The sequence below is a fragment of the Cyclopterus lumpus genome, chromosome 15, assembly GCF_009769545.1.
Source record: "Cyclopterus lumpus isolate fCycLum1 chromosome 15, fCycLum1.pri, whole genome shotgun sequence".
Classification (NCBI taxonomy): Eukaryota; Metazoa; Chordata; class Actinopteri; order Perciformes; family Cyclopteridae; genus Cyclopterus; species Cyclopterus lumpus.
The window spans coordinates 18,713,731-18,737,586 of record NC_046980.1 but is presented as its reverse complement, the minus strand read 5'-3'; the positions used below and the strand labels follow the sequence as shown (position 1 = coordinate 18,737,586).

The window sequence follows — 23,856 nt, the reverse complement described above, 5'->3', positions numbered from 1 at the left end:
TGGGTAAATTTCAGGAGGTTAAAGACCAGTCGAGCAGCTGCATTCTGGATGAGCTGTAGTGGTCGAATGGCATTAGCAGGTAGACCTGCCAGGAGGGAGTTACAGTAGTCTAGCCGCAAGATAATCAGAGCCTGGACCAGAACCTGTGCCGCCTTCTGAGTGAGAAGGGGTCGTATTCTCCTGATGTTGTACAGCATGTACCTACAGGAGCGTGTTGTTGCGGTAATGTTGACAGTCAGGTGGTGTGCGGACATCCACTGAGAGATGTCAGTCAGACAGGAATAAGCCCGCAGGAGAACATTCAGTGTGACTCTATGAGCCTGGCTGCTTCGCATAGCCACACCGAATTAATAAACACTATGTACAAAAAAAAGGTGGATTACTGGATGTTCTTTGTAAAAAATGGAAGAGAGAGAAAGAAGTCAGGGCTGGTCCTCCTTAATGACAAGATTACAGGTATCTTCACCTGAACATTGTTGCCAAGAAGTGAGCTCAGTAGCCCGCACCTGTCTGGCCCCGGGCAGACACCGTCTTCCTGATGCTTTTTAAGGAGCTAAATGTAATTTGGGTGTTCTGTACGTGAAGTCTGTGACTGCATCAAAAGAAACAAAGCTCCACCCTTTACTTTTAACACGGGTCATGAGTTGACCTTTTGTTTCCCTTGACTGCGTCTTAATCCTTTTGTGAATTTGCTGCATACAGAAACAACAGCCTGACTGAAAGGACTACTTTCAGGTTTGTTCAGTGGTCAGATATAATATATGATGAGAAGACTGGAAACAAATCTTTTCTGTCTTTTCATAATAGTACCATATATTTAGTTTCCAAATTATGAAGACAAATCCATTACAGTCTTGACAAATGGCTAGTGTCATTTTGCCCTAATATGTCAAAATATGTCCTTCTGGTGGCAGGTGGGCCACCAGAGAGGCCCACCTGCCTCCGTGGTGTGAGTTTAGGGGTGACCCTAATTGTAAAAGGTTAATAAATATGTTTGAATTTAGGGCTGGGTATCAGTTATAGTAGCCCACCAAGTAGTTAAAACAACTCTCCAGTCAAACGACCTGCATTTTATCCTTTTTGTACCCAGAGCTAGAAGAAAAACATCTTGTGATTGTCCCACTAGCAGCATGCATCTATCTGATTGTTCTTTGCATTGAGATGAGGTGCAATGCACCTGGATTGTAGATGAAATGTTGGAGATGAAAGTTAATCATGGTTCATTTTCACAAATTTTGCAGCCACAATTATTTGATCTTTATACTCTGGTCACAAAACCGCATCTCTTTCCTTTATAGCAACCACCATCCCACTTTCTTTCATTTCTGATTCCATTCCATTGTCCTTTTCTCTTGGTGGTTGAGCCTCCAGATCCATGCCCCTGAGATAAGCCTTAAGTCTGCATCTATCTCCTAAGATTGTCTGATTAGCCCTACGTCATAGAATGGGGTAGTAATCCCGGTCTGGGACCAGGAATAGAGCCCTGGGAGGAGCCGGGCAACTGTAGAGACACTGCAGAGCCACCATGTGTCCCTAGGTAATCCTTTCTGAAATAGCCCCAGGGCAAGGAAAGAGGGAGGGACCCGGGGCAGGAGACGTTACACTGTGGGAGCAGTTTAAGCAAGTGTCCTCTTATCCCTCATACGCACCACAGCAGACGGAGGAGGAGAAAGATTCGGATACAGAGTTTTGTTGGACTGTAGGAGGACAGTGCTTCGACCAAGATGAACTTTGCTGCCCAGTTATTCTACTCAAGCTACTTGAGCGAGCGACTTGAACGTTTGTACTCACCCAGGCCTGCACTTAAAGACAGCGAGGAGAATGACCCCTTCTGGCAGAGGTGGGAAATTACAACACGTAGACCCCTGGATCCTCCAGACCCTTCCTCTAGCCAGCTCAGTCCCATAGTGACATTTTTACCTTCTGCCTGGAGTTCGAAGATGGCCTAAGCGCCTCTTTCTTCAGGTACTTCCATTCTTCCTCCTCACCCACTTAGTTTGCAATCTACCCTGACAGACACACCCTCAGATCTCCAATCTCTTTCTCTGCCACCTCCTTCTCATCACAAGAGGAAATCAACACAACTGCTCACTTGTCTTCCAAATCTGTGTTTAGCTGCCGCGATTACCAAATCAAGGTTTTGCAAACTCCTCTTGGACAATTTTTGTCATCAGATCGTTTATCGTAAACCTTCCTCTGCTCCATCCAGGTCCCCAGCAGAAATGTCCTTGTCTACCATTTCCCCGTCTTCTCTTTCCTCCTTCTCCTCAGCTCCTGCTCCTTTTAGAGGAGAGCAACTCCCAACCTTCCAAGCCCTTGTAGACTTGCTCCTTGGCTTGGTCCTGTACTTTACTCCTCTTTGTCCCAAGGTAATTCTCATATATTTAGATAAAGACTGAGGAAGTCAAAGAATGGCATAGGAGCAATGAGGTAGGCCCTTTTAGTTTAATTGTGCAATATATGAATAACATCACATCTAGGTTTTGCAGGGGGTTGTCTTAGCCAACAAGGAACATCATGATTGTAAGGATTTAATGCCTTGGAAACATTTTGGGCATTTTGGGCACATGTCTTCAATCATGACTGTCTGACTAAAGAAAAACAAAGTACATATTTCAAGTACTTTGGTGTGAGGATCCAAACCTTCTGGTGCTGCTTGTGGTAAGCTAAATAAAACAAACCAGACAAAAAATGCAAGAGCCAGACTTTTACTTCCAACACCAAGAATCAGGGTCATAGTGCTGGGAGATCTTTTCTCCTCTCAAGTACAGCAGCCACTTGGGGTATTTAGTCATTAAAGGGACATTAAGAAGTTGAGTGGGCTGAAATGTCTCCTTCACTTTGTGGTTTGTCCCAACCTTTCTATTTTTTTACCCTCTCAGTTCTCCATCTTTTTGGAGGAGGCATTTTGGGTCTTGATACTGGCTGGCATGTTGCTTTTTCGCCCCTTTGATGTTTTCTAACTCTGCATTTTAACCCTTTGATGTTTTTTAACTCAGCATTTTAACCAAAGCACCCTAATCACAGGTGCAACTTCTGACTTCATGTTATTCACAGCCATGTTATAAGAACAGTGTGTGCCCGCATTATCGACTAAAGGAGACTGACAAGTGGGGAATAGGGCAGTAATGTGGGATGTGTTCATGGCAGATCATTGGGATTTAAAGAGACTAGGATGTTCTTTGCAGAGTGTGGACGATTCACATGGTTTTCGGGAGAACTGCTCCACCTGGTGGCCTCCTGGTAAAGCACTTTCATCAATGGATTCTTTTTAATTTGACTTATCTTCAGTTACTCAGCTGTATCTGGACTGCCACGATGCAGCAAACTGCCCATCTGGCAGTTCAAAATAAATAAAACATTTTGAAACTGACTGGGACGGCTCCACTGCAGAACCTTATTCAGACTTAACCATTTGTGATTTGATTTGACAGGGTTAATCTCTGAAGGGTGTAATCCTATCATTCGGTTTATGCAGTTTTACACTGGCCTAGTCAGAGAACTTTCCACAATCGAGTCTGAGGATTAATACAGTTGTGTGCAATGTCATTCGAGAAATTCACGTAGTCAGTAGAAGAAATTAAGCTTTTTAGTAAACTTCTGCTATTTGATTATATTCCTTAATCGTTTGTGCATCTCCTAAAAAGAATAGCTGAATGACCCAATTAATCAGATGTAATCTGTCACTGAGTGGAAGCTGGAGTGACATGAAAGGTCAATCCAAGTGTGGGTCTGTGTGTTTGTGTACATTCATGTAGAGTACCTTCATACCGGGATCTGTTCGTTTTCAATTTATTTAGGTCAGAAAAGGTCACTCAACTCAAATGTTGAGATCCGTAGATCAGTCACAGGTCTGTGGAGGCGAGGAAGAAAGACTAAATCTAATGGACAAATGCAATGCAATCTGAAATTAAGTGGACAGTTTATATTTGCGGTGGTCGTGCTGCTGAAATAACCCTCAAAGAAAGTTAACAGACACAACGAATACAGCCACCCTTTGCCTGCATAGTTTAAGTATTCAACACCTTTCTTTTCTTTTGTTCTCCTCATGTTGAAACTCAGTGGAACAAGGTGGTCTGCTTATGTATATTACTATGTTTTAATATGAATAACCCACAGTTATTAGATATCATGTGACTGCACTGATTGATCAAGCTTGATTAAAACTGGGAAGAAATTTTGCTTCCGGAGTATAATAATGATTCTGGAAAGCTTTGTTTTATCATACTAGAGTTTGTTTGGATGTCAAAAGAGGGGGAAACGGTAGTTAGCAGAAGATATCACATGTGCCCTTTCAATAAGTTCAAGTTTCAGTTTCATGTTTTTGAGTTTGTTTTTGTCATTCGGTGTTCTAAAATGTTATGTTCTGTACCACACCACCAGAAAGGAATATCCATCTGAACTAGGTCCGCAAAGGTCAGTTAACACATTTCCAGAGCGCCTCCAGGATCTACAGCATCTCTCCATGACAAATAAAGTAGGAAATGTCAGGCATAAATAGCATCAAACTTTGTACATTTAAAGTAAAGGGAATCATCATCCAATTAAGCGGAAGAAAATATTAAGCCTCCTCAAAAAAGACAAGATACAAATAGCTTTCTTATAAGAAACCCACCTAGTGGATAAGGAGCACATGAAACTTAAGCGAGACTGGGTAGGCCAGGCTTACTACTCATCATTGTCCTCCAATAGCAGAGGAGTTGCTATCTTAATACACAAGGCCACCCCATTCGTACTCGGTACATGTGAAAGCAACTAAAGGGGAGATACATCCTTATTCACGGCACAATGGCCCACCGGTCACTTTGATTAATATTTACGCACCAAATTTGCCAACTCCCTCATTTTGGACTACAATAGCAGCAGAAATAGAGGAACACAGATATCCCTTTACAGTCCTTGGTGGTGACTTTAATTGTTGTCTTGATAACAAATTAGACAGGTCTCCAGCAGACACAACATATTAGACAGGCTTTTACCCTTCACTAGGTAAAATGCTAGATGATATAAATCTGATAGATGTATGGAGCAACATAAATCCATGAGTGAGAGACTTCACATTCTACTCTAATCTGCATAACTCCTACTCACGCATAGATTATTTTTTTGCCCCGGTGCAGATTACAGGACAAATAAAAGCATGTAGTATAGGAACTATACATATCAGCGATCATGCCCCAGTATACCTGGAAATGACGGTGTGAAGCTTTTTCTGGCAGAGATATCTCCTCACTGACTAGGAATAAAAGAAAAAAGAAAAGGTGGAGTCGGAGTTAGATTTCTTTATTTAGATCAACGACAACAATGGTACAAACCCTAAATTTCTCTGGCAATCTGCAACAACCTATATTAGAGGATTCACTATCTCATGTCACACCGGAATAAAACCCTACTTCAGAAGCAGAACGAACTGGAAACAGACTTTAAAAAAGCTGGCCCATAAATCTAGTCCAACCAAAACTAATCTCATTAAAGTGCAAAGTATCAAAGCAGCACTAAATTCAATTCTGAATGAGAAAGCATCTCGATCCTTATTCTATCAAAAGCAAAGACTCTATGAATATGGAAACAAAAGCTAGTAAATATTTGGCCAGCAAAATTATAACACTATAGGAGGAATCAGAGATCCAGGAGGGAAAAGACATTTCGATAAGAAAAATATCAACTCTGTTTTTGTATCATTATACAAAACTGATAATAACAGCACTAAAGTGGAACTTGACACATTCTTTTCTAAAATTAAATTACCTACACTAAGAAAAGAACAGCAAAAATCTTTGGGGAAACATTAGTTTAAAAGCAATGGCTTTGATGCGCACAGTGGAAAATCACCAGGCCCAGATGGGTTCCCAGCGGAGTGGTTTAAAGCCTTTAAAAACAAGCTCACTCCTCATCTAGTCAGAACTTATAATCATAGCTTTAACACAACTCACCATCTACCTGAAACAATGTCACAAGCCTGATCTTGAAAAAAAAAAAAAAACAAGGACCATTAAGACTTACAGGCTGATATCGCTTACAGGGCCATATAGCTTTCATGTAGATGCAAATATTTTAGCCACGGTATTGACTCTGAGGCATGAACCATTAATATTAATAAATCCAGATCAAACAGGCTTTATCAAAGGGAGGAATTCCTCCAATAATATTAGGAGGCTTCTGAACATAATACAGTTCTCCAGAGATAATAATGTACAAGGTTTGGCAGTGTCTCTGGACTAATTAAAAGATGTTGATAGGTTTGAATGGTCCTTTATTTTTTATGCTATAGACATTTTTTAAATAGGTAGAGAATTCATTAACTGGGTGAAACTGCTGTATTTTTCTCCAAGAGTGGCCATTATTACTAATTCCTACTGCTCAGACCTGTTCCCATTGGAGTGTGGCACTCACCAGGGATGCACATTGAGCCCTCTTTTGTTTGCATTGGCTATTGAGCCCTTAGCTGAGCTCATCAGAACCACACCAGCGATAAGAGGTTTTAATGTCAATGGTATCAGTAAATGTACAAAAGAATTCTCTCTATGCAGAAGATGTACTTTGATCGTAAAGTGGGTTATTTCTAATGAATTAGGTCTATGTATTTGTTTTATACAAACGAAAACTTAACATAGCCTATAGCTGCCAACCAAAGTATGCCATATAGTAGTCTAGATTTTTTATTTTGTTCCTCCATTTTAGAAGCCACATGGTTTCCTCGATACAAATATAGACCTGACCCGAGAGCAAGACAGATGCATGACAAAAGTACAGGTCAGTTTTCCTAACGTCTGTCTGTGGTCTTCTCTCCCAGAAATGAGCAGCGTCTGGGCCCCAGTCAGCCCGGCGGGCTTTCCAAATGCGGCGCCGTCAGCAACGGCACAGTGTGCCGCAGATCCACCCTCATTGAACCAGAGCGGCTGAAGGACTTTGGTGAGGAGGAGCTTCTCAACGGGGATGTGAGGGTCCTTGGCACCAAAGTCGTGGTGGTGGGTGGTCCCAAGATCATGCTCTTGGAGCCCCCCAAAACTAGACGTGTCAGCGAGTTCCGGATCGTCCCCAGGCCTCTTGTTGAGTATCTCCGCTTTGAGGACATTAGCGCTGCGGCCTTCAGGATCCAGACAGGGATACAGAAGACACCCTGCACGGTACGATAGCATGGCGTGACCTTACTTGGTTTCTCAGAAACCCATTTTATAGAAACAATCTAAGGTGCTATCAGTAATTAGACAAATTGGACTATCGTTGTTTTACCGCTAAACAATTAAATATATAGATACATAAGATAAAGTACAGACATCATTCTTATGGGGAATATAAAATGATTTAGTCCACAGAACATCTAAAGACATTGTCATACGCTGACAAACATGAATTCTTATTAGATTTTTACAGAAACCGTTTGGTGAATAACCTCAGTTCGTTAAATAACCTCAGTTACATTAACATAGTCGTTTTTGACTCACTGTACAGTGAATTCACAGAGCTGCTCTTAGAATGCTGCTTTTCCTTTTGTGCATGTGCGCAGTACTCCAGACTGTCGAAGCAGTACGGGATGGAGATCTACCTGAAGAAGGAGCACCTGCACTACACAGGCTCTGTGAAGGAGAGAGGAGTCCTGTACCTGCTCACCTCCCTCTCAAAGGTGAGTGAGTGAGTGAGTTAGCGAGAGAGACTAACCAGTGCAATCTACTATCTGTGTGTTTGTACAGACTCACGTGTGTGGACTGATCATTACTGGCTGTAGTGACAAAAATAGTCAGTGTCCCTTTGAGTGTGTGTGTATACCGTGTGAACAAATGAGTGACCTAAAAAGAATTTCGAACATATGAATGGACTCCCAGCTAAACTTTGCTTCTCGTTTTCTTATATATTCTTATGTTTAAGCTAGTTTGAGTTTCTGACGAGGACAAGACTTGACATATTAAGCACTCAGATGGAAAAATTACTTTATCCGCAGTCAGTAAAGCCATGCAAATATCTTTTTTGTGACAGGAAACATCAGGGATTATGGAAATCATGGTCACCATTTGAGAAAAACAGGTTTAAGAGAGAGGCAATCCCATGGATTGTATCCTTGCAAAGGCCAGAAATCCACCTCAACAAAAAAGCAATTGTGTGGTCATGTAATATCTATTATGTATTACTCTTAAACTTTTTTAAAGGAATATGGAACAAATCTCATATCTGTTTATTAAATGAAATGTAATAGGTTGGCTTAGCTTAGCTTAGCATAAAGACTGGAAACGCTCTGTCTCAGGGTCAAATTTTTGTCATTTTTAAAAACCCTTCAAGATAACATGAAAAAAGTGTGAAAAAACAACAACACACCAAGAAAGAGTCCCGCACATAACCCCCCTGTAAAACAGGAAACTGATGTTTTTTTCTGGGTGTGCAAATTCGAGTACACACTGAAGAGGATTCTTCATGGACTTGCACCAAATCTATTGATGTTTGCTGTGTGTACATAATTAGGAGTGTATGTCAAGCCGGTGTTTTCGTCCGATCCAGGCGCAGCAGAGGAAGGGTGTGATCGTGGCCAGTGACTGTAATTTCTCCATGGCCGTGGCCTACCACGGCGTGGAGCTGAAGATCCCGGTGTTCGTCATCATGCCGTCATGCTGCTCTTCTCCTCGCCTCAGGATCTACAGAGACTACGGCGCTATGGTCATCTCCTACGGCAGCACCAGCCACGACTCGCAGAACCACGCCCGCCACCTGGCCACGGAGAACGGATACCTCTACCTGGAAGAGTCAGTCCCGCTCACTTTAACATTTCACACAGAGTTCACAGTACGTGAACACCAAAATAAAAACACCACCACTTTTACATATTGTACTACTGCATATGAGAACAATGTTGTAAGTATTTTGTGGCTCCAGAGGACGCTGTGTCAAGTCTGGTGAAAGCACTCTGGGGTTTTGGAGTTTAAAAGACGAGAGTTCTACAAGCTATATTAGCCACGGTTTGCAAAATAAACAGAAATTAAATTGAATTGAATTGAATAACCATAAGGCCAGAAATTAGTTTCCTGTATCTATGTCATCTGGGTTTTGCCACTGACCACGTCCCTTTAGGAGTCTATTACTCTTCCGGAGTCTTATACTGCCAATGGGAGAAGTGGTCGTTTCTCAATCTGTGTTCTTGTCTGTACTTGTGGACTTGTGAAACAACATAAGTCGCAGCCCAAGTACTCTTCCAATTCTAAAGTCTGAATCTGCATCTTTTTGAAATTTTCCGCTGGCTCTGATGTCTCCGTAGTGGTTGAACATGAAACTAAATTTGGTTTGGAGGATCTAACATGCAATCTTTGGTCTCAGAGTTTATTATTTGTTCCCAGATAACGTTAAATCAGTTTGACTGAGAGCAAGGTTAACTTAATATTTTTAATTTAACTTTAACATAGACTAGAGTGGTGTCCTTTTACCTTTGACTGAATTGTTATATATATAAATATATATAGACATATGATTGCAAACAATTCGGCAAGACACTTAACTCTGAATTGCTCACCATAGCTGTGTCTATGTAATGGTTACTTTTGCATACCGTAATGGAAGTCGGTGATGAGATTAAGCCACGTTCCATTTCTTTCTAATTTGTGTTTCCTATTGTCCAGAGATGAAAATGCAGCGTACCTGGCAGGTCTGGGCACTGTGGGCATGGAGATCTATGAGCAAGTGCCCAAACTGGATGCAGTGGTTGTTCCCGCTGCTGGGCAGTACGGTCTACTGGCCGGTACAGCTGCAGCCATCAAGCACCTCAACTCGCAAGTTCTTGTCATAGTAAGAGGACACTCAGAAGTTACACTTTAGAGTTTAGAAACATCTGTACATCGCTGTCTTCTAAACTACAATAACTGCAATGTATAAGACAAACTGCCTCCATCTCAGAACGGTGGTGCTGTTTCTCAAAATCACGTCACATTTCTCATAAACCTTTACTTTTTATTGCAAATATGAATCTCCTACATCTCCCTGGTGTTGATCTGAATGTGTTTATTGTTAAAATTCTGACAGCTTTAGCTCGTTTACACTGGAGGAACAGAACAACTCTGTCCTTCTATTCTCAATCATAAAGAGATATCCCTGTGTGGGAGTTTATCCTGTGTTTATCCCGGTAGTGAACATTTTTAAATGCAACATAGAGGGTGATTAAGGCTGATTAAGGTTTCATATTTAATTAATGTTGCATGCGTAGTTTGAAAGGCAGTATGTCCGTGCAACAATTCCTTTGCAGGGAAATTCAAGAGAAAATGTCTACGTTTCATGTCCATTCCCCATTTATATCATAACAAGGAAAATGTAGATGAGGAAGATTAATGAATTATGGGATTAGAACATAATATTTCTTCACACTTAATGCTGCGTTCACACCAAACGTGTTGCTAATTTTTTGCGCGAGTAGATCCCATGCAAAGTCAATGCACAGACGCGAATGACCAGAATGATGCAAATTCGCGTCAGGCGGCGCGAATAACATTGAAATTTGTCAACTTTGGCAAAAAATTCGCCCGACGCGAAGTTGCGAAAGCCAATCAGCGTTGAGACGCTCTGCCCCTCTGGCTGCTGCTGCTCTAGTAGCCCTGGAAGCGGAAGTTCGAGACGTAGTCGGTGAAAGTTACCAAGCTGTGTGATATTCACGTCCACCCACAGGTTGAAATATAATAACTTTGGTGGTTCTTTTAACTTTTTATGTACGGCCACATAAGGTCAAAATATATTATTTGACCGATCCTTTGGTACTTTGGCTAAAGCTAGCTGTCCATGTTTGCTCCTTATTAACCAATAATAGCATGCTAACGCAGAGCTGCCATCTCTCACGGTTTCGCCATGTGACACACGCATTTCCATGTTTTCACACAAACTCACGCCACACAACCAATTTCTCACGGCAAAAAGAAATTCTGATTTTGGGCAGAGTGGGAGGTCTGTCCCTGAGACGCGTTCGTTCCTTTTCAAACTCCCCGACGTAACCCTATTTGCTGCATAGACATCCTATTTATCCCAGAGTCCCGAAGTTAGCAACAGAAGAAGATTTTCAAAGAGACACTCGGGGGGAGCAGAGACTAAGGTATGTTAACTCTCTTAAACTTTAAATCTTGAAAGAAATGATTCGTTGTGTTTTGTGCGTGTGATTTTGTGTGGTGAATGTAAACTCAGCTGTCATAACAAGCAGCAGGAGAGCACCTTGTTAACCTCTCGGTATACTGCATGCTCAAAACATCATAGCATTGTTTATTAAGGCTGATCACATAGCATTTATCTTTTTATTTACAGGCCAAAGAAAAGGACCCTCTCAGTCATTTTCCAAACAGCACTTTGAACAGGTAAGATGTATTCCAAAGAATTTAACACAAAGACAGGAAATTTGTGCAATAGAATTAGGCATGTTTTTGTAAATAAGTGTAGTTAATAAAAAACATTTAAATTCTTTACGGTAGCAAAGATGTCTCGTAAAAGACCTTTGCCAGGCCGAGGACAAAGCAACATTTATTATATTATATAAAGCCACTGTCAGAACAGCCAGAACAATTTATAGAAACAACGGGGCAACACAAAGGACAGAGAGAGATATGGACAGCTTCTGGGCTGGAATGGCAACAAGGAAACATAAGGTTTTTTTGGCAGGTGTGGCTTGACTACATCTGTTGCTTTTATTGATGCATGCATATATTGTGTCATACATGATGCAAACTGTGCATGTTGTATCTGAAGTTTGTTACAGTATACTTAGAGTATTAATGAAAACAAAATATGTTTTTCCATTTTGTTCGTGGTTCATTTTCAATAGGTGACAGGAGCCAAAGAATTTCAGAGGCTTGCTGGTCCCGGTGTTGCCCCATTCAAATGCAGATGCTGAGAGGGTGTTTTCAGTTGTGGGACTAAATAAAACAAAGACCAGAAATAACCTGGCATTGGATGGCACCCTGTCCTCCATCATGGCCATAAAGATGGCCGACCTGGAGCCCTGCTTCAGATGGGAGCCCCCCTCAGCGGTCATCAAGGCCTCCAAGAAGGCCACAGGCCAGTACAACCTTGCCCACAAATCGTAAAAAAATTCTGATACCTCATTTTTTGTTATTTTATTTATGTGTTGAACCATTGTTTTGGTTAAAAAGGCTACTGTTTAAGCACTTTATTTGTTGCACTTTTTTGTTTCATAATGAAAAATATTTCTCCCTAACTAATCTTGTGTCATTTTTTGCTTTTTTGCTTTTAAGAATACAATTATTAACAATATAGGTTAGGTTTCAGTTAAGAATTAGTTGAATGCCATTGTAATCAAAATGTCAATCAACCTACCTTGGTCAAATCTTAAACAGTGTGGTGGCGGGGTGTGGTTAGGCTCAGCTGCAGAGGGGAATTGGGGGAGTGCGCTCAGGAAACGGTACCAGGTGGAGGCCTAATTGGCCTCAGCTGGGTCTAATGATTTGCTCTTTATAAAATGGCAGTAGGACGGAGAGATGGACGTTGCCGTGACGGGAGCAGAGTTACGGACACAGGAGGGCGCTCATGGGCAAGGCCGAAGAGCACGACTGTCTCCCAGCAAATAAAGATCCGTAACCGAGTTTGAGTGTCCTGTGTCTCGGTGCTAGGGGGGGGGGTAACACGGACCCGTTACACACAGGTCTATTAATTAGGCTTTATTGTGGTACATAGACAGTCATTGAGGCACAACAATAGTTTTCTGGTTGAATGTTCAGCTCAAGTCTAGAAGTCCCTGCAAGTCATGACCAGATGAACATGAATCAGAATAAGTTCAGGTATTACACATCTTTAGCATACCACCCAAACATCCACTAGAATGCATGGAATAACATCTACTTAAACCAACATTTCCTGGAGGCGGACCACCATGTCTTTGTTTCACAGAATGTAACCAATGTTGTCCATCTCCAGTAGGCCACCCCTATCAATGACTATGGGCCCCACAAACCACCAGAATGCATGGCACAACATGGGTACAACGCCAAATTAATTCCAATTTCCTGATATTTGAGCCACCAACGTGTGTGGCTGCATGCGCGGCAAAATTTTGGTCACCCCCGACAAAATCTCACTCACAAAAGGTGGCAGCTCTGCTAACGCGTTAGGCTAAAATGCTGACTGCTGTAAATACATCTGCTATAAAGCTGTGTTAGCATAGAAATGCTCACGTTAGCATTTAACTCAAAGCACCCGTGTTGCACAACCTCAAAGAGCCGCTAGCATGGCCGCAGACCCTTGTTTACACATGTTGTAATATGATGACACTACATGGACTTTATCCTACAGGGAATTGAACCAGACGGTTTCCCTCTGCTGCTTCAATCTCTCAAAACCGATGGTCCAATCAAAGACCTGCACAGCAACCCCAATAAGAAACTCTATGGAGGTAAACACAGTTCAAACGTGGGTTAGTTAGTTCTGGTTCCAGACATGTGGTATCACAATCACAATCTTCACATTTCACCGTTGATCTTCTCTCTTTTCTCAGATCTTATGGAGCGTTCACTGGGTGTCAACACCTTCCATTTGGCAAAGAAACTGGTAGATAAAGTCATCTCCATCAGGTACTGCATCTCCAATGCACTCGTACACTTTCATGCTTGTGTGACAAATATGCCCTATGTGTTAGAATTGAGATTATGGTTCATTTTGAAATTCAAAATTTGTAGTTCAGGTATTTTAATCAGATATCGAGTGTTATTTTTGACAAAATCTTATCAGATGTTTTACTTTCCTTGCCTCTGCGTCACAGGGAGGAGGACTCTCTGGTGGCAATGCTGCGGTTTCAGGAGTTTGAACGCTCCACGGTGGACACAGAGGGAGCCATGGGGCTGGCTGCCATCTTGGCCGGACAACTACCAGAGCTGAGAGGCAAAAGGTTGGTCAGACTTTTTGAACCTGACTTAGCCCTGTCTGTTCTCTGACAGAAGTCAGGAACAGACTGAAGTCAGGAACAGACAGAAGCATTCATTCACTGCTTTTAACATGTCTCAGCTTTTTTCTTCCAAGCCTGAGAAGCTGACATTTTGGCAATACAGTGATGTCAGCAGAGCTAATCTATTTGCTGCATGACACAAGACTTCCTGTGTGTGTGTGTGTGTGTGTGTGTGTGTGGCCATTTATAGCCAACCAGTGGATGTTACTCTTCCATAAGATACACAAGCTGTAAATGTCAGAAATATTTATAAAAAGAATTAGTTTATACTTTCATGATTTTCACAAATCACAAATTTGTCACATGAGGCTGGCACGGGTTATAGTTACGCATCTCAGAGATTTTCAGAAAATTAGCAAAAGGATCCATACAACCGTTTATTCCCAGAAAAAGTATTTACTATGTAGTGTGTGTGTGCTGTAGGGTGGCTGTCGTGGTGAGCAGCGCTAATATGGAACTGGAGCTGGTGAGACAGTGTGTGGACCGAGCCCTGGTGCTGGACGACCGGGTCAAGAAGTTCTCTGTGCAGCTGGGAGAATGGCCAGGAGACATGGCTAAACTGCTGGACGTTCTGTCCAGAGAGGACGTCAGGTACAGTGCCAACACTATTTTCTCATGCCGAGGGCTGACCTGCTTTACGTTTCTTGAATTCTTCGCCATCTATGTCTTTTTCCTCCCAGGTTGTTGGACGTCTGCCATCGGAGACAGAGTGAGAAGTCCGACCTCTTCAAGGCGAAGGTAGGCGACTCCTCTCTCCTCTTCGCCTCATCCTTTTGTCCCCCTCTTCAATCGGCTCATCTGCCATGGAACTTGTGCTAATGTTACAGGTACCAGGGTTGGTACCGAGTAGCCAGATGATATGATTCTGCAAACAGGACACACAGATGACACCAAGCAAATTCACGTCTGGTCATCGCGCCACGCTGCGCAGAATGCATTTATTTCCATATTCAAATACATAAGTACAAAACATATTAACAATCTTCCTCAATATAACAATATTACTCATTAAATGTTTACTGAGCCAATAATACAGTCAATGGGCGTGATGGTGTGGTGCCATTTTAGCTAGCGCGGCACACCGGCTAATCAAAACTATACATCCACACAAACTTATGTTTATACATTTACAGACATCCATCTCCTAGCTGCTAAAACAGTAACTGCACACAAACAAACTTATTTACGTGTCATTCTTTCCTCACCCACCTGCAAACAGGACACACAGATGACACCAAGCAAATTCACGTCTGGTTATCGCGCCACGCTGCGCAGAATGAGGGGACGTCACTCGCAACCTTCTGCTTGTAAACCATTCTACTGTCGTAAAGTCTGCTTAACGCAAAATAGAGCTCCACCCTGCCCCCTGCTGGCTGCAGGGTGGAATGTACAATCCATACAAAACTAAAGCATTTCAGTACTTTATAAACTTATAATCTTCCTAGCTAATATACTGTTCACTTTGAAACATATTGTTTGTCAATACAAACAAAACACATTAACACACATGTGCACACACATTGGTGGGCGTCACACTAACTTTGAGTTAGCAGGACACATTTTGTGACTCAGAGGGCCAAGAATACAAATCAAGTGAATTATATATATATATATATATATATATTTTCTTTGATAGATCTGGGAATAATCTATGCTTACACTGCAAGAAAGACTGGTACCACTTTCGCATAAGGCATGAACAAATGGATTTATCTAAAAATTAAAAAATAATGTATTAATGCTTCAGAGATCACTTATAATCCATCAACAAAGAATTTATTTACCAAGGTTGTTAAAAAATATCTGACTGGTCAGACCAGTATCTGGAAAAGGGCTGCATATAATACAATGACCACGTTCCATTTCAATTAGGACAGACTGGTATTTAGAGTTTAACAATAATTTATTACAATTGCATATTGAAATAGTGCAGAGTCTTTGGCGATTGGACTCCACCCTGAATTAGGATAAGCCAGGGGTAGAGATGCTGATATCTGCAAAGGCAGAATCCCCTCATGGAGTCCAGACACTGGTGGTGGTGTAGAAGAAGAGTTGCTATAACTCTGATTGGAGGAGCCTGGGGTGGAGGATGGTCGCATTGGTTTGAGCTAAAATGACAAGCAGCAGAGAGGAGAACAAATTTAACAGATTGCCAACGACGCTGCGATTGGCTTACAAAACTGCACTGCCTCCGATTGGGTCATTCATCGTGCCCGCCCCCAATCAGCTGATCGATTAATCTCTGCCAGACTGCTTATGAATGAACCAGAGTGTCTTCCTGACTGAACTTTTGCTTGAGCTACATTTATTACTAACTCCATATGTTAGTTTAAAACCCCTATATCATATTCATCACTACAGACCAGGTGGCCTATTTCAAAGAGAATATTTATTAATGGTTTATCAATATTCACAACTGCATTATCACCAATTGTAAAATATAAACACAATCAATAAATAAAAAAGTTGCATGCAGTGATGTACGGGCCCTCACACCTTTGTGCACTTTGGGGGTACTGGCGGGACGCCCACTCAAGCGGCCGAGAATGTCTGCGACTGTCGGACAAACGTGCCCACGATTTAGACGTTTGTTTCCTGCATGGAGTGATGCTGGAAATGATGCTTTGCAAACAGTCCACCACTTCCTGTATCCACTGTATGGCGTTAGACAACATGCGTCAAAATACATTATGTTGCTAACATAACACATTTTGATAACTTTTAATAACCAAGGTCTTTAAATTGTACTATACTATAATAATGATGATGTATCATTAAGTTGTTATGGCTTAATTTACTAAACCTGCGACTGATCTGGTCAATTGGCTAGGAGTAATACATTAAAGTATAAAACGTGTAATTTCCTTTTGCCAGTAGGTGGCACTATGACTATGTGAAAATTGTTGCATGGAGTTGTGTTCAGGCCTGAACCAGCATTATGAATTCGAAATTTGGGACAGATTTGATAATGTACCTTGAAGTTACAACAACTTCCTCTTTCTTGGCAAACTGTATTTATTCATGTGCTGTATTTATGTACCGAGATCAGTCTTGTACAGCCAGGTGGAGTACTTGTGCTGCTTGTCAAGGTCAGGGCATAAGCACTTTGGTTCGTTTCTATACTTGAACAGGAGAGCTATTCCGGGTGCTACTCGCAGGAGAGCGAGTGTTGCCACCTTCACCACCCTGGGAGTGTTTAAAAAAAGCAGGAATAGCTGTCTGCTTTTCACGCGACACATTTTTTGACTCGCTCTGTCTCTCTCTCTCTCTGTCTGCTGGTGTGCTCACCTATGTTGGCATTCCGGAACTCCGCCGTGCTTTCTCTTCTACAGAGAGGAAAATTGTGCAACACACTGAACACCCAGTTGCTCCACGGGTGCTTCACTGCAGCCCACTGCTCCTTAATAACTAGGGAAGGGTTAAATGCAGAGAAGAATTTCCCCACTGTGGGATTAATAAAAGTGTACATTATTATTATTATTATTATTATTATTATTATTATACATCCTTACTTGGGTCTAGTGTGACAGGAGGCTCATGTTGGCTAATGTTAGCTTGTATTAGCAAACTCCGGCTACAGTTTTGCTGTGTAACTGGCGGCGCTGAGTCAGTTTGCAGACTTCGTAGCGCGTGCTACTGTCAGGCTTTGTTCTTGCATATGGCATTGACATTGAGCATTTGGAGGTCTTCCCACAGAACCCTCTTCTGTCAGACCATTACCTCATAACTTTTGAGTTTATACTCCCGGAGTGTACACCGTTAGTCAAAAGTTTCTACACCAGATGTCTAACTGACAGTGCTGTAGGTACATTTAAAGAAGCGATTCCTTCTGCATTTGATTCAATACCACGTCTCAATGTGACGGAGGACTCCTGTGCTAACTTTAGTCCTTCCCAGATTGATCATATTGTCGATAGTGCTACAGGCTTACTGAGAATGACACTAGACTCGATAGCCCCACTGAAGAAAAGGACAGTGAGGCAAAGGAGGTTTGCTCCCTGGTTATAACCCTCAGACCCGCGAACTAAAGCAAACTTCACGAAAGCTCGAAAGCATATGGCGTTCCACCAATCTTTGAAGAATCACGCTTAGTTTGGCGTGATAGCCTTAAAACATATAAAAAGGCTCTCCGTAATGCCAGAGCAGTCTATTACTCATCAGTAATAGAGAAAAATAAGAACAACCCCAGGGCTCACTTTAGCACTGTAGCCAGGCTGACAGAGAGTCACAGCTCTGTGGAGCCGTGTATTCCAATAGACCTCAGTAGTAATGACTTCATGAACTTCTTCAATGAAAAGATTTTAACTATTAGAGGCAAGATTGATGATCTCTTGCCCTCAACCACTGCCGATCTGTCATCAAGAGGAGTAGCCTTGGAAACGGCTGTATGCCCTGGTGTATATTTGGATAGCTTTTCTCCCATTAACCTAGACCAAGTGTCCTCAACGGTTTCTACTTCTAAACCGTCTACCTGTCTCTTAGACCCCATCCCAACGAGGCTGCTTAAAGACGAGTTGCCTTTAATTGGCACCTCTCTGCTGGATATTGTTAATGTGTCTTTGCTAACAGGCCAATGTTCCACATTCCTTCAAATTAGCTGTAATTAAACCTCTCCTGAAAAAGACCACTCTTAATCCAGAGGTGTTGGCTAACTACAGACCAATCTCTAACCTTCCCTTCCTCTCTAAGATCCTTGAGAAAGTAGTCACAAATCAGTTGTCCAACTTTCTACATCAGAATAGTTTATTTGAGGAGTTTCAGTCAGGATTTAGAAAACACCACAGCACAGAGACAGCACTGGTGAGAATTACAAATGACCTCCTAATTGCATCAGATAGGGGACTCATCTCTGTACTAGTCTTGTTAGACCTTAGTGCTGCGTTCGACACCATTGATCATGACATCCTACTACAGAGATTGATCAGTCGATTGGCATTCCAGGTAAGTTGGTTTAAATCATATTTATCAGATCGATCTCAATTTGTATTTGTAAACGATGAAGCCTCAGTGACCACCAACGTTAATCACGGAGTTCCACAAGGTTCTGTGCTTGGACCAATTTTATTTACCTTATATATGCTTCCTTTGGGCAACATTATCAGGAAACACTCCATAAACTTACATTGCTATGCAGATGATACTCAATTGTATCTATCGATCAAACCAGAGGAGACCAACCAGCTCGCTAAAATTCAAGAATGTCTTAAAGACATAAAAACATGGATGACCTGCAACTTCCTGATGTTAAACTCAGACAAAACTGAAGTTATTTTACTCGGCCCTGAACACCTCAGAGATTATCTGGTGATGTGGTTTCTCTAGATGGCATTGCCCTGGCATCCAACACCACTGTAAAGAATCTCGGCGTTATCTTTGACCGAGACTTGTCCTTTAACTCCCATGTTAAGCAAATCTCAAGGACTGCATTTTTTCATCTACGTAACATTTCAAAAATCAGGCACATCTTGTCCCAAAAAGATGCAGAAAAGCTGGTTCACGCATTTGTTACTTCCAGACTAGATTACTGCAACTCCTTATTATCAGGCTGCTCTAAAAAGTCTCTTAAGTCCCTCCAGTTAATCCAGAATGCTGCAGCTCGTGTACTCACAAAAACTAAGAAAAGAGATCACATTACTCCTGTATTAGCTGCTCTGCACTGGCTCCCTGTAAAATCAAGAATCACATTTAAAATTCTTCTCCTCACCTACAAAGCCTTGATTGGTGATGCACCATCATATCTTAAGGAGCTTGTAGTACCATATTGCCCCACTAGAGAGCTGTGCTCACTAAATGTGGGGCTACTTGTGGTTCCTAGAGTCCTAAAAAGTAGGATGGGAGCAAGAGCCTTCAGTTATCAAGCTCCTCTTTTATGGAACCAGCTTCCACTTTCAGTTCGGGAGGCAGACACAGTAACCTCATTTAAGAACATACTTAAGACTTTCCTCTTTAATAGTGCTTATAGTTAGGGCTGAATCAGGTTTGCCCTGGTCGAGCCCCTTGATATGCTGCTATAGGCTTATAGGCTGCTGGGGGATGTTTTAGGATACACTGAGCACCTATCTCCTCTTCTCTCTCTCCTTATAGATGAATTTACATCTCTCCATTGCACCTTATTAACTCTGCTTCCTCCCCGGAGTTTTTGTGACTTCACGTCTCATAGGGTCCATTGGACCTGGCGGTGTCTGATGCCTGGTGAGCCGGCCTCCTGCCATGGCCCCTGCTGATGCGCCTCGCCGCCCCTCCTTTCTACCTCCTTCTGTTTCATGGATTGTAGTTCCATTCATACATTGTCATATTCATGTAATGTGTTCATGTAACTTTGTAATGCTGTTCATTCTGTACACATGACATATATTGCATCTGTCCATCCGGGGAAAGGGATCCTCCTCTGTTGCTCCCCTGAAGGTTTCTTCCCTTTTTTCCCTGTGAAAGGTTATTTTTGCGGAGTTTTTACTGATTTGATGTGAGGTCCTGGGACAGGGATGTCGTATGTGTACAGATTGTAAAGCCCTCTGAGGCAAATTTGTGATTTGTGATATTGGGCTATACAAAATAAACTGAATTAAATTGAATTTAGCATTAGCATTTTAGCTTTGGCAGCTGTTCAGCAAAAGTCTTTTTAAATTCTTATTGTCCCTTGAAAACAAATTTGAAAAAGCCGAGGATGGAACAAAACCTAATGAAAGTGTTAAAATGCATCCCAAAGATGTGGTTTATCGTTGTATCCTCTAACAAATTGGCAACGCGCGGGTAATTCACCAGCCATGTCAAAAGGTGAAAGGTGTTGCATAATTAACCGCTCGCTGCCCTAATAGTAGTTTGTGTGATGTCAGAGGGCTAAGTCTGTCTTTATGTCTGTCTCTCCTTCAACAGGTGGAGTGTGTGGTGGAAACCAGGGATAAGACACAGAGCGCTCAGCTGTGCAAGACGCTGAGTGAGCGCTACCCGTCTATATGCTGGCTGGACCGGTGATCACCACAGCAACATGAACATAAACATTTATACTAGGACACCCCCCCACCCCCCCCCAAAAAAAATTTAAAGAAGAGGAGACAACTGTATCTTACACTACAACCATATATGAACTCTGTTAGAGGCATCTCACTAAGACAATGGCTGTTAAGCAAACCTAAGTAGGCTATGAATGGAAAAACCTTGAGATTATGTAGCATACACTGTTCATATTACTTCTACTACTTATGCTGCTGTTGCTCTTTAATCATGGCACACTGTAATTACAGTAAAGTGCTGAAGCTACGTTCAGAAGATGAATATAGTTATTATGTTTTAATCCCAGAGCACGACTTATCTGCTGAAGATGCAGGCTTACAACTCATATTATGAGTTGTAAGCCTGCATCTACAGCGGATAAGTCATATATACATATTGTTTTTCAACTGTTGTATATATTTCTGTATTTATACTGATGGTAGAGTCAAATCCAAGTAGGTGTTCTCCAAATAAAAATGGTCAAAGTCTATGTCTTGTTCCGATGGTTTTCTGATGTTTAGGAGCAAACTTTCTCTGGATGGCGAGTGAAAGTGAGGCAGGGTGTGAAATGAAATGGTTTCTGCGCTGTTCGTCCCTGATTAATGGATGGCTGGAGACAGCTCTAGTGGAGACAGGACTGTTTAAGATGGGCTAATGCTCTTAAGTTTACAAGCAGAGAAAATCATGGCCTTGTGCCACTGGTTCAGCCTTGTTCCGACGACGTCACACTGTGGGGCGACTGTTGCTCAGTGGTGAGCAGGGTCCGTGGTTAGATCCCGCTAGTCCATGTCGATGTCGGAACCTTAGTCACTGCCATCAGTGTATAAATGGGTGTGAATGGGTGAATGATGACAAGTAGTGTGACAGCGCTTTGAGTCGTCGGAGGACTAGAAAAGCGCTATATAAGTAGAGGTTCATTTACCATTTACTTTTTACCTGTGGGCTTACGTTTGTCAAATGAAGGCTAATGTTGCTAAAGGAGAGCGTATCTACGACTGACAATTGCAACAGACGTGCCTGTGCCACAAGAGCCTTACTGCCGAGGCTACATAAATATGTGTTAAAATAAAACCAAGATGTGTTAAAATAACACAAGTTTATAGTTTTTCGAAATACAATTTTAAAATAAAATTTTTGTCCATGGTAAAATTGCTCTAAAATACTCACAAAATAAACAATGATGTAAAATGCAGGTGACATTTATTTAATTTCATATCATTAAAACATTTGACAGATGTTCACAGATCTATTTTCTAAAAATGACAACTGTAAACCATTATTTTATACACAAAATACAGTCAATAAATAAAGAGAAGTAACTCATTCAGTCTTAATTGTGACATTTGAAGAACCAGTTTAAATTTAGGTAATTAAAATTGAATGACTGGCAAAGGATCAGGCGCTGAGAAGGAGAACAAAGAGTGTATATTTATAACAAGAGTGCGCTGCGAAACACAGAAACAGGAAAAGGGGAATCAAAGAATATATATGTTAGAAGTTAGACACTTAGTGGTCGGGAGAAGTACTGCACCCAAAAAATAGGAAATAGCGCCCCTTGAAACAGGGTACTGCAGGGACTAACCCTCTGGCACCATTGCATGTCCAAGTTAGTTATTACAATGAAAGGGACAATTAGCGCCACTGTGTTCAGACAAGGTATTACAACAACAAGACTGTAATTTAACTGTTTCTTCCCACAGCTAACACACACCTTCATACAGGCAGAGCAAATTTGTTTGTATAGCACATTTCAAAACAAGGTGCTTCACATAAAACCATTAAAAGGATTAAAACACAAGACAGAAAAAAACAGATTTGTAAACAATTAGGAACATTCATTAAATAATAAAGCTTTGCTTTAAATATAATTTTGGATTGAAAAAATAAATACATTATTAATTTAATTAAAACTTTAAATTGATGAATGATTTTTTTATTTGAATAACATTTTGGATTGATGAATGATTTTTTAAATTTAATTAACAATTTGGATTGATGAATACATTTTGGATTTAAATAAAATGTTTTATTAAAAAATTAATGTTTTTATTTATTTATTTTTAAAATAGAATAAAAGCTGCAGTTCAAATTAAGAAATCAAAGACAATTTTGAGACACAGAAATACATATAGGGAAATAAAACATTAACAAAACATTTAAAGCCCAAATCAGATTCTCTGGAAGATTGCCCACTCTCCCTAACTCCAGTCACAGCCACAACCCCACTCACCCACTTGATGAAGCAATGCTATCTGGACATGACAATTCCAGGAGAAAGATAGAATGCACACAGGAGGCTTAGGAAATCTATCCAGAAATGGCACGGAGAGGGTGATGAAAGTACTCAAGCTGAGAGACAACGCAGCAAGAGAGGAAGAGAAGGGAAAAGGATGGTTCATGCTCAACGGAAATCAACAGAGGCAAGAATACATGGCATGGCACTGGCCGAAGCAAGTAACGCCCGGATGTGTCGGAAGAAGTAACCCCTATTGAAGAAAAACAGCCATTGCCAACCAAAAACAGCCACTGCCAACAGAAGCAGCCCCACCATACCACTTGCATTTACCACACCCTATCTGAATCTGAATACCCCCCTTCCACCCAGAAGTCACGTAACCCAGTTAATGGAGAAATTTCACACACCAATGGTGCCTCCGTTTATCTCTATCACTGGATAGAGAAAAAAGGAGGCACTGTACATCAGGTATTCATGAATATATCATAGAAACGTATAAGTCTGGTGTTCTGAAACACTTTATAAAAAGAAACTATGTATAAGGTCCACTTTTGGACTCTGTATGCCTGAAACGTCTTTTAAGAGCATAAAAGGTGGAAATAAAGCTTTGAAGGAGTAATCATCACTTTATGCTCCGAATAGACATTTCAGGCTGGACAGAGGCCAAGAGTGGATTTTCTCAAAGAATACTTAGTTTCTTGATTTTTTACAAGAAAGTGTCTCA

General features: G+C 41.4%; 1 protein-coding gene across 1 annotated transcript; it reads left to right on the top strand.

Annotated features, from left to right (window-relative positions):
* Nucleotides 1–2,425: 2,425 nt before the first annotated feature.
* On the top strand, nt 2,426–20,878 carry LOC117744321 (L-threonine ammonia-lyase). The gene is made up of 11 exons (XM_034552520.1): nt 2,426–2,430; nt 6,794–7,127; nt 7,508–7,624; nt 8,491–8,732; nt 9,600–9,765; nt 13,258–13,357; nt 13,460–13,535; nt 13,724–13,849; nt 14,330–14,497; nt 14,587–14,644; nt 20,780–20,878. The coding sequence occupies exons 1-11, from the start codon at nt 2,426–2,428 to the stop codon at nt 20,876–20,878; spliced, it is 1,491 nt and encodes a 496-aa protein (XP_034408411.1).
* The last annotated feature ends 2,978 nt before the right edge of the window (nt 20,879–23,856 follow it).

What these genes read in the sequence shown, in the direction of transcription:
- LOC117744321 (XM_034552520.1), top strand. An exon ending in GGATACCTCTACCTGGAAGA is followed by an intron (nt 8,733 to 9,599) that starts GTCAGTCCCGCT and finishes CCTATTGTCCAG; the next exon opens with AGATGAAAATGCAGCGTACC. An exon ending in CCGACCTCTTCAAGGCGAAG is followed by an intron (nt 14,645 to 20,779) that starts GTAGGCGACTCC and finishes CTCCTTCAACAG; the next exon opens with GTGGAGTGTGTGGTGGAAAC.